The 12,236-nt window shown below is 38.8% G+C and overlaps 1 protein-coding gene across 3 annotated transcripts in view; it reads right to left on the bottom strand.

Annotated features, from left to right (window-relative positions):
- Cfap299 (cilia and flagella associated protein 299) overlaps positions 1–12,236 on the bottom strand; it is a 472,916-nt gene that overhangs the window by 129,461 nt on the left and 331,219 nt on the right. For 2 of the 3 annotated variants that reach the window (XM_006535280.4, XM_006535279.4), the window contains exon 4: positions 10,320–10,463. The exons of the other annotated variant lie outside the window; for it this stretch is intronic. In XM_006535280.4, the coding sequence (XP_006535343.1) occupies positions 10,320–10,463 (144 nt within the window). The remainder of the gene's footprint in view (positions 1–10,319; positions 10,464–12,236) is intronic. 3 annotated transcript variants of the gene reach the window in all.

Below are 12,236 nucleotides of genomic sequence, written 5' to 3'. Positions count from 1 at the left end.
AAACATACAGGTAGGTAGCATTGAACCATTTGAAGAAGTTACATTTAGGGATACACACACACACACATATACACACAATAACAATCTTTTAAAAGGTCATAAATATGAAAGGACATAAAGAGGAGTACATGAGAGATTTTGGAGGGAGAAACAGGGTTGGAGAAATGTTGTAATTAAATTTTAATATAAAAAAAAACAACTGATTTTTCTCTGAAAAATTTAAATATCTGAAGAATCTAAAGCAACGCACTTCATGTCTAAAAGAGCATGACTGCCAACCTAGACTATAATACCCAACAAAACTATCTGCCATATGTGAAGGAGAAATACAGCTTCCCATTATTTAATAGGACAAAGGAATTCATGTCAATCAAAATATTCCTACAAAGAATACTAAAAGCAACAATTTGGGATGAGACAGTAATATGTATAGCCAAAGCCAAGACCATACTTGAACGAAATAAATAAAATTATAATTACTGAAATAAAAAGTAAAATAAGAATATTATATGGCAAAACAACAACACATGACACTCAATACAAACCTATAAATTATAATTTTAAATATTAATGAGCTTACCTTGTCAATCAAGACAAAAGTTAGTTGAACAGATTAAGGAACAAATACACTTTTGTGTTGTCAAAAAAAAAAAAAAAAAACGCAAAAAAAAGAGTCACCTTAAAATTAAAATACTAAACCCCAAAACTTCCTCACAACTGTCATCAGGCAATAAATAGGAGTTATTTTTAAAAAAAAAAAAACTATTCCCTCATAATATTTTGAATTTCTTTGGCATCTATATATTGTAACGTTTTCCTGCTCATTTTTCAAGCAAAGAGAACATTTAATAATGAAGACATTAATACTACTAAGCACATATGTACTGAACTCTGGCCCACCCACCCAATTTCATATGAAGTGTGTTTCTGGGCTTAAAGATGAGTGGGTACTTCAATTCTTCTTACAAGAGGGAACAAAATAACCACGGGAGGAGTTACAGAGACAAAGTGTAGAACAGGGACTGAAAGAAAGGCCATTCAGAGACTGCCCCACCTGGGGATTCATCTTGTACACAGTTACCAGACCCAGACACTACTGTGGATGCCAAGTGCTTGCTGACAGGAACCTGATATAGCTGTCTCCTGAGAGTCTCTGCCAGAGCCTGACAAATACAGTGGTCGATGCTCTCAGCCAACCAGTGGACTGAGCACAGGGTCCCCAATGAACGAGCTAGAGAAAGGATCCAGTGAGCTGAATATATGCAGCCTCACAGGAGGAACAACAATATGAGCTAACCAGTACCCCCAGAGCTCCCAAGGACTAAACCACCAGCAAAGAAAACACATGGTGGCACTCATGGCTCCAGCCGCATAGGTAGCAGCAGATGGCCTAGTCGGTCATCAATGGGAGGAGAGACCCTTGGTCCTATAAGGTTTGATGCCCCAGTGTAGGGGAATGCCAGGGCGAGGAAGTGGGAGTGGGTAGGTTGGTGAATAGGGGGAGGGAGGAGGAGACAGGATTTTCGGAGGGGAAAGGTGATAACATTTGAAATGTAAATAAAGAAAATGTCTAATAATAAAAAGAAACATATTCACTTCAATTAGCAAAGTTAGGTGGTTTCTCTAGGACACAGATCATATGGACAAAATGAAACAAAAACACATTAGAGTAAAATGGCATCGTGCATCAGATGGACATTCCAGATATTTCGGAACACTCTCCTCCAATACTACAGAATATATATTCTATTCAGAAGCTATGGGGCTTCTAAAAAAGAATCCCTGTCCAGGGAAATAAAATAAATCTTAACAAATTCAGAAAAATTGAAATAACTGTGTCTCTTATCTGACAGAATAAAAAAAAACTAAAAATTGAGAGCAAATTAATTACTACTAATTACACAAACTTATCGAAATTAAACAACAAGATGGTACAGAACAAAGGAGAAATTTAAAAAGGAATAAAAAATGTCTGGAACTAAATGAAAATGAAAACACAACAAGAATCTCTGGGAAACATTAAAAGCCACCCCAAGAGGGGAGTTTAAAGTGTCAAATTCCTACATAAAAACTCAGAAAGAGCAAGAGTAACTGACTTAATGATGCAGCTCAAGAATTTGGAAAAACAAGAACAATCCAAATCCATTATGGTAAGAAGAAATAATAAAAATCAGAGAATCAATGAAATAGAAATAAGAAAATAATACAAAGAATCAACTGATTCAAGAGTTGGTTCTTTGAGAAGATAAATGAGATCAACAGACCCTCAAGCCAATTAATCAAAGGAAAGATAGAAAGGATCCAATTAATAGAATAAGAAATGAGCAGGGAAACATTATGATACATAGATACCAAAGAAATTCAAAATATTATGAGGGATTTTTAAATCACCATTAGAAAAAGAAGAGATCAACAATTGAAACAAACACATAACACATATGAAAAATGAAAGTGTGATAAAAAAAAATTTCCAACTTAGCAAAAAGGCCTGATGGATTCACTGTAGAATATTATCAGATTTTCAACAACCTACAACAAATACTTACTTTTTTCCCCCCGAGACAGGGTGCCTCTGTGTAGCCCTGGCTGTTCTGGATCTCACTCTGTAGAACAGGCTGGCCTCAAACTCAGAAATCTGCCTGCTTCTGACTCCTGAGTGTTGGGATTAAATGTGTGTGTCACCACTGCCCGACCTACAAATGCTTCTTAATCTACTGAAAATCTAAACTCAGAAGAGACATAGGAAGCGTATTCTAATTTCTTCTATGAAGCCAGAATTCTCTAAAACTAAAATGAGTTTACTTTTAAAGGTCCCAAGTTATAAGCCAATATTGCTGATGAATATTGATGCATCAATTCACAAAGAAATACTTGTGAAATGGATATTAACATATATAAATAAGATCAGGATCAAGTCATTTTTTCCTGGAAATGGTAGCAGGTTCAATATACATTAAATGTAACATATCGTGTGAATAAAATAAAAGTGAAAATCACATGATCATCTCAATAAATCAGAAAAGACTTTTATCAAAGCCAAACATTCCTTTATGATAAAAATCATAGAGAAGGTCTGAAGGGAATATTCGTCAACAGAATAAAGGGAGAAGATGACAACTGCACAGCCAACATAACCTTGAATAAAGAAAAAAGTCAAAGCATCTCCTTTAAATTCAAATGTAAGAAAGGCTGCTCCGAGGCCAGCCTGGTCTACAAAGTGAGCTCCAGGACAGCCAGGGCTATACAGAGAAACCCTGTCTCGAAAAACCAAAAAAAAAAAAAAAAAAAAAGAAAGGCTGCTCCACTCCTTTTCAATAGAGTGCTTAAAAGAACAAGCTACAACAAGACAAAGTAGAAAATGAAAAGGATACAATAGGGAAAGGAGAAGCCAAATTATACCCATTTTAGATGGTATGATATTGTACATAAAAGATCCAAAGAATTCTACAAAATCCTTACAAAAAATGATTAACATTTCATTCAATGACAGGGTAAAAACCAATTCAATAAAATCTATAGCCTTTCTGTACACCAAGACCCAAGCATGCCAACAAAGAAATCATGAAACAATCTCATTCACAATACCCTCAGGTAAGTAGACCTCTCACTTTGTATCAAACGACTCCTTTGCAGTAGATAGAGACCATTCCATAAAGCCTCAGCTGCTCACCTGGCCATGAGATTTCCAAATTGCCACATCTATACAACTAAGGCTCAGGGAGCATTGTGGGATAGAGAGATTGTAAGAGCCAGAGGATCAGGACATCTGCTGTCAGATAATGTCTTCCATGTATGACTGGGAAGCTGCCCCCATGTCATATAACCTGGGAACCAACATCATGGTTGCCTAAGCAGACCCCAAAAAGTCTATCAGTGGAGAGCTATAGGCAGTGAATGGCTGCTGAGAGAGGGAGAATCACTCTTCTTTCAGGATGAGTCCTTAATACATAATCTCGTCCCCAGCATTTAATCCTGAGCACATAGACACATAAACACTATTAAAGGGATAGAAGTAATTAAAGAATAAGAGGTAAAAACACATTCATGTGAAATGCACCCATCTCAAATCTGCTCCGTGAAGATTATTTTCCTGGGCAAACCTTTTTTGTTCTGTACTTCTATTCACTTATCTCAGAAACAGAGACAGAAATAAACCATTTAACGATAAATGTGTCAGGAACCCGATCACACACGGTATATGCCAGTGTTTGGCTTGAAGTTTAAAGATAGCGAAATGTATGAGAAGAGTAACAAAATTTTCCTACAAGTAACTTTTGATCATTGTGTACCCAGGCTCCAATTAACGAAGATATTAAATTAACTAACCTGGGAAAAATTCTAACTTAAACAATCAGTACATTAATAATTGCCGTGTTATTCTTTTCCTAAGGTGCCAACTGAATGCTAAGCCCATCTGTGGCTGTGTAAGGCACTCCAGTACAGGAATAAGATGCTCAAAGAGGCATGCTGACCTTTCATGAGTGCAGTGGTAAGAAAGGACATGAAATCCCAGCTGTGCTGGACTCCTGCACCCATTCCTGTTAAGTACTGGCCACAAGAAGGCCAATTGTTCATTTCGATACACTTCAAAGCTTTTCATGTTTGCTTCCTAGAATTTGGGCTTTTCATAACCCAAATCTCTTAGTATTTTAACTTACCCATAAGTATAAATCTCCAGATGGAAAAATAACTTCATTCTATGTGTTAAATCATTATTCAAGAGCTGTATTTTAGCAACCCTCAAATGACTTGGCACTGTTCCCAAGAGGGCAGATACAGGAGATGGAGAATGTACTAGATGTTTGTGTTAAGCCAACCACACTTAATTTAAAGCCTTGCCTATTCCAATGAAAACCAACCCTTTGAAAACCCAAGAACATATTGTCTAGCCTTAAACCACTTTTAATAAACAAAGACTTGCTAGCTACCACAGAAAATTTTGCTTTAGAAACCTCTTATATATCATCCTGTCCTCTCTCCATGGTGTTTTTTTCTTCTTCCAGATCTCCTTGTCTCCCATCTGTATAAAATGGACAATATAATGTATGTCTTTAATGGTGTTAAGAGAGTGGCGGGTGGAGAGAAAGATGGGAGAGGGAGGTGAAGACAGAAAGAAATGAAGGTGAAAGAGAAGAGGGAAGACTAGGAGGGGGAGGAGAAGGAGGAAGAAGAAGAGCAGGAGGAAGAGAAGAAGGGGGAAGTAACAACTGAATTTTCAACCAAATTTATCCTTGGTTCTACTAAAGCAGAGCGTAGTAAGCACTTACTAAGTTTTTCATATTCATTAACCAATGAGACCAGTATTTTACGCTATGTCACTACATATTCATATGTGTACACACACTCAGTCAAAGTATATATGTACGCATGGTGTCTTAGTTAGGGTTTTACTGCTGTGAACAGACATGATGACCAAGGCAACTCTTATAAAAAACAACATTTAATTGGGGCTGGCTGACAGGTTTAGAGGTTCAGTCCATTATCATCAAGGTGGGAGCATGGCAGCATCCAGCAGGCATGGTGCAGGCAGAGTTGAGTACTACATCTTCATCTGAAGGCTGCTAGTGAAAGACTGACTTCCAGGCAACTAGGGTGAGGGTCTTAAGGCCACACCCACAGTGACACACCTACTCCAACCAAATCACACCTATTCCAACAAGGCCACACCTCCAAATGCTGCTACTCCCTGGTCCAAGAATATACAAACCATGACACATGGTATATGTCATTATATGTAATTTAATCTCCAAGAAGCCAGATATAATGGGAAATATTACTTAATTCCCAAATGGTGACCAGGAAAACAAGTGACTGAAGTTCTATTGTAAGGCTACGGGTTTTTATCTATGTATCCTCCCTGCTTATGAGCTTGGCTTTGCAGCACCAATGATTTATTGGTTGTCTAACTGTGTCTGAGCACTAATAGTGCATATAAAAGGAGAGAGAGAGAGCCATGCCATTGGCCTTTCAAGTATTCATGACTGATTTGGAGAAATCCTTCTTTGTGTTGTTTTCTACAGTTAATCAAATCCAACAGTATGGACTTTCAAAGCATGCTCTTCTGAACACTAGCACCTGTGATGATTTTCTAGAAATGCAAGCTCCCACACCCTGGGGAGTGTTGGAATGACAGTTTAGGGTCATTGGCCTAAACACAGGAGAATTGGAGGGAATCAAAACTTTTCTTAATGTATTGTACAGAAGCTTCCTGGAAGAACTGAGACCTGGGGAGGATTTCTATTTGTCTTCAGATATGATGAAGCAGAGGGAAGTGTCTGTTGTTATGGGGACTCCTGGACAGTGATGATCAGAGTCAGAGAGTGGAATTCAGCTAGAACTAACATTTTAAATATTTCAAGCCTTTTCTCATACAGTACTTAACACAGGGTCTCTAACAAATAACCACAAACAACTATGCAGAAAGAGTCTACTATAAGGAGCAAGGAAACTTTGTAGTGGATGTCTGCTGTTGGCACTGGCATGGCCATGTCCTTACTCTTATACCTTAGAATTATTAGAGTGGTAAAGCTTTGCCCAGCTGAGGCTCAGTGAGATAGCAAAGCTCTTCTCTGTTCCTAGTGAGAATGTTCATAGTGTGAGCAAAAATGCCCACTGAGTTATTTTGTAGGCAGATTTCTGTTGTATTACAGGATTCGTAGCTGGTGATATCAAAGCTTACCTTTCTCCTTAGCATACAACATACTTTACCAAGCCATAAATAATACTCAGTAGGAGTAAGGCTTCTAGTTGGGTACCAGCTCAATTTCTCCATGTTTGATGACATGAGTATGTTGTGTTATTGGTTATTATTATTATTTTTGTTTTTATTTTGTTTTCTTTTTGTGGAGGGATGGGAAGATGTGGGAAGAGTTGGGTGAGGTAGGGGAAAGATTATGATAATAATCTATTGTATGAATATTTTTAATAAAATTGTTTTAAAGTCTCTGCCCCTAAAAGAGAAGAACAAATATCCAAGGAAGTTTAATGCCTCCTGGATATTACTTGCTTGAAGACTGCCTTCTTAAAGAGGTTCTTCCTACCAAAATTAGATGGACCTACACCTTTGTTCTGCTGTATAATAAGTACCTCCTAGTTTTTTCAGTGTGGGGGCTCTGTGGCTACCAGCGCTGGCAGAGTAAGCTCTGTGTGAGACAAGTGGAAATCTGATCAATGTGACTCAGTAGCCATGGTTGGTTCAAACTTTGGGAAAAGGTTTTTGGGTTCAACACAATCCACTGTGCACAAGGAGACATAATTACATTGGCTCTCCTCAGAGAACAAATCACTTCTTCCATGAAAATGGTTTCCAGAGATAAGCTACATGTGTTACCTTAAGCACCTGTGATCTCAGTCATACCCATAGCATAGAGGTCATTTGGGTTATTGGCCATAGTCCTGGTTGTGGGAGCTTGGGGAAACTCCTGGCCATAAAGATAATACAAAAGTCACCTAGACTATTAGCCATGTCCAGCATGGCTTTTGGGAGTCAAACATGGCCTGGCCCTAGAAAGCACAAATTATCAGGCTACTAACAATCACCATTCACAGCCTTCTGTGTGGAAAACCAAGTTACACATTTCTCCTATTGAAGAGAGAATCTTGTGTGTTTAACTTTCTGGGTTCCCTTAGTGTCTGTTTATCTGTGAGGGCAAGGACCTTTGTGTTCCTAACATATCTGCATGTAATAACTTTGCCACCTGTCCTACTGTATATAATAAGCACACTGAGTGTCCAGGTCAGAGAGCCTAGGCCACCCAGTCCAAATGTTTCTGTGAATATGTGTCTACCCTTTCTTCATTTTCTTGATGTGCCTAGCTAGGGTCTTGGACCCAGGCCATACACAGATTTGGCACACTAGAACTCACACTTCTATAAAGCTGGAGTTTGTGTTACAAACTTATTTTCTTGCACTTCCTCAGGATAGTGTGAAGTGATTTCAGGAGATGATTTGATGCTCCAGGGATGAGTGCCAAGAGAGGATGATGGGAGTAGAGGAAGCCTTAAATGCAGATGCTTCTCTGAAGATCTAGAACCCAACAAGGTGGCCAGAGGAGGGGACAAAGGTGACAAACAGAATTAAAAGAATGAAAAAATATGATTTTTCAAGTTACCTTTATTTTAAATAAAAGTAAACCATACAATGACAATAAGGACTACCAGAAGGAAACTGAGGTTAGCTACACTGCTATGTATAGGTGTATCTCATATAACACATGGATCTTACACATTTTCTCCACATTGAACAGAAGAAAGGGCATTTTATTTCAGTGACAGGGTCAAGACTTAGCATTGCCCATTTCCACTTAGATCTTCCTCCCTCTTTACAGCATTTTGTAAAGGTTATAAGTCTGGGAATATTATTTTCTAATCATAAATATATTCTATGTTGACAATTTATGCATATCTTATTTCTTCATGGTACTCATCAAGTATGTCAGAGGTACAAGTTTTTCTGTTGAAATGATATAGACATTTTAAAAATTGAAAAATTCAATTTAATGTCAATATTTAGCACTGATCACTGGGGACCTGGATTGAAGAATATGGCTGGCTTCAAGAATTAGAAGCATGTTAGCAACCACAAAAGCACTCTCCATCTCCAGGATGTCCAGAGACTGAGGCACAGTTATAAATTTAGCATTCTCTCATTGTAAGCATTTAAAATATTTCAGTGATTGTCTTGATAGAATTCCAGTAAAAAGCAGCTGTCAAAATGTATCGTATATTTGCAAACCTCCTACACTGTTACTATAATCGTCTGAGGTTTGTTTTTTGTTTCATTTGACTTAAAAAGGTTGTGTGAAGCATAATTCAGGCTTGGTCAAACTTTTACTAATATTCACAGGAGAACGATTACCCATAATTAGACTTTAGTTTTTTAAAAGAGTTCATATTTGAAAAGTAATAAAGTATCTAGGTGGTAATTTGTCTTTATAGTGTCATTAATCTGAAAGTCAAACTGTACTGGGCTATTGTGTATACACTCCAGTGGTGCAAATAACCACTTTTTATTCTGTTGAATCTGTTCTGTCAGATTGCCAAGGTAATGTGGCCCACAGTGTTTCCATTGATTTTAATATCTTCTCTCATACTTCCTTTCCACACCAAACTATGATTTGATTGCTCCAAGATTCTCCCTTTAAAAATATGTCAGGAAAACAGCCTGAAGGACTCCAGTTCCTTCTGCTGAAAATGTAGCCCACCAAATAGAGGACCCATTTTTACTAGTCACCCATACATCACAAACATGTTAGAATTCAAGGTAACTAGTTTGCTGGCTAAGAAGAAGCCAAAGAAAATAGCAATTCTGGTTCAAAATTACTCAAAAATATGTGGATATATTTTCTGAGATTAAAAAGAGAAAAAAAAAAAGTCTAAACTGTTCATCATTTTGTTCTGTGTGGTCCCGCACATAGAATGTTACTGCCAGAATCAAGAAACACACAAATGGATCCAACATTCCATCATGGATGGGGTAAAGACTTGTGAGGCCCATTCGTCCCTGAGGAGATACAGGCAGTTCAGAGGTTGCTGGGAGAGGAAGAGTCATGGTCTTCAGTGGTATAGACACTGACTGGGAAGCTATTCTCTGTAAATAACCCTCCTCTCATGGTCATGCAAGGAAATTTAAGGTTCACCTGACATGCATGAACACAAATGAAATGACATGAAAGTAGGAAGGGTGAGTTGCTAAGAATGGGGTTGAGTGTGCATAGACACACACACAGAAACATATAGACACAGACATACACATAGACACACAGAGATACACATAGACCATAGACACAGACACACACATAGACATACATACAGACACACACACACACACACACACACACACACACTCTACATTTGGCCTTTGTACATTTGACCCTCTCTAGCTCATCCTCTTCCATAGCCTGAGAAGTCAGCCAACCTCACCATCTAAGCCCTTCTCTAGTTCACAGTATCTGTTCTTGTGCTCTCTGTATAGGCTGCTTCTGGATATACTGGGGCTGGCAGGCACAAACGTTGCCTTCTCTTCATGTTACCAGATCCACCTGTTCTACATGCTAAAGTCACAGCAGGTAATAAATTACTCAGATGGGGTTTACTGGGGACTAGTCTGTACTACCAGGAATTCAGCACATGATAGGGAGGTCTCCCAAATGGCTCCAGAAGTGGGATATGAGAGTAAGCTGTCATCCCTCGGCACAGTCTCTGTAACTAGCCCCAAACTTTCTGCTTTGTTATTCAACCTATGCAAGCCTACTATGTCTGTATGCCTCAGTTGTCATGCATAGGGTACATGCTTCTATCTACCTGGACTACGGCCAGACCTTGGGTGTGAATCTGGAGTCTTCATGGGTAATGTGAAGACTCTCTTGCCTGTTGCTGGTTGTATGGAGCAGACATAGCTGGCACGAAGTCCTCACCACTAGAAGCTGTAGCTTCAGTGGCATCCACGATGCCCGTGATGGTTCCTGTGATTTAAATAGAAGGTTTTAGGGACACTTAGAATAAGCTAAAATTCCCCAGGGGTCCTGAGCTAGATCAGAGTTTCTTGTGCAGTTATGAAATGTTTAAAGCCTCTGGCATATCATGATGGCTGCTCATGGAATTATGTAAATAGCTACTTGATTGATATTTCCTGGGTCTTGGCAAAATGTTTAGGTTGCAAGTTGCCGTTTCTGGTGTTCTATGAACCTGGAGCAGCAGCAATGTGATCTGCAGCTGTTTTAGACACAAAAATGGCAGATACAACTGGAGTGGTTCCAATCCAGCCTCTGTCTCTGGTTGGCCTGAAGCTGCTGGATTTGGCCTGTGCCAGTCTTGCTGAGATGGTAGGGAGCATGGAGTTAAATATTAAGTACTAAAAAAAATTATCATCTGTACAAACCCACACAAAGTATAAACTGTGGATTTACTTACACAGCTAAGAAAACAGCTAGAATTAAATTGCACCTATTCTAATGGACAAACAACTATGTGTCTCAGTAAACTGAGGAAAGCTGAAAAAGGGTGACTAGTTATATGAAGGTTCAGATACTGGCTTGACATTATATTATAGTTTTACATGATAAGGAGATCCATAAAAGCAATGCTATTTCATACAAGGTCATGTCTAGACATACCTTGAAATAAAAAGTTTAATTTGAAAACAGTGAATTCTGTTCTCTGTCCTTCTAAAATTATGTGGAAGAAATGGTTGCTTGAAAGCTTATGTAAAGAAGACTGCCATTTGAAAAGTCAAATATGGAGGTCTTTACACAAATCCTTATCAACAGTGGCTGTCATGGGATAGATAGGGAATCTGTACTCCTTTATGAAAGAAAGGAAAATTCATCTGATGTGGCTTTAGATTCTGGAAAGTAGAGCCAAGACTCAATTGTGAGGTTCTCACACGAGTGTCTGTTTTCACTGCACAGTGGCAGCATCTGCAAGGCTAGAGCTGACACTGAGAACTTACACGTGACTCCAGTGGAGGAGTGCACACTTTCTCTTTCCTCCCACAAGGGGAAACAGGTAGGGCTCAGGGGGACCTTACAGAAGACTCACTTCTCCTCACAAGGACTGGAGAAAACCCTGTGCACAAGTTTCTAGATAACCCTTGTACTGCAGCTTAAATGGCTTTGCTTCCATAGCACAAATTGGAAAGTAGAAAATTAAGGAAGAAATGATCTTGTACTTCTACACGTACATAGAAATTTTGAGAGTTAGAATTTTGAAGTATTATTTTTACTATCTGTCTTAGTCATGGTTTCTATTCCTGCACAAACATCATGACCAAGAAGCAAGTTGGGGAGGAAAGGGCTTATTCAGCTTACACTTTCCACATTGCTGTTCATCACCAAAGGAAATCAGGTCTGGAACTCACACAGGGCAGGAAGTAGGAGCTGATGCAGAGGCCATGGGGAGATGTTACTTACTGGCTTGCTTCCCCTAGCTTGCTCAGCTTGCTCTCTTATAGAACCCAAGACTACCAACCCAGGGATGGCACCACCCACAATGGTCTGGGTCCTCCCCCACCTTCATCACTAGTTGAGAAAGAGCTGGGTCTCATAGAGGCATTTCTTCAACTGAGGCTCCTTTCTTTGTGATAACTCCAACTTGTGTCAAGTTGACACACAAAACCAGCCAGTACACTATCTTTGAGAAACTATGTGGAACCTGCGTTTCATAAATTAATTCCGCACCTACAATATTTTAAAGGAAATATAGGTACTTCCAGTAGCTAAACTAACCTTTTCTCTATT

The sequence above is a fragment of the Mus musculus genome, chromosome 5, assembly GCF_000001635.26.
Source record: "Mus musculus strain C57BL/6J chromosome 5, GRCm38.p6 C57BL/6J".
In the NCBI taxonomy this organism is placed as follows: Eukaryota; Metazoa; Chordata; class Mammalia; order Rodentia; family Muridae; genus Mus; species Mus musculus.
The sequence above is the reverse complement of the archived record's forward strand: the minus strand, read 5'-3'. Positions and strand labels throughout refer to the sequence as shown.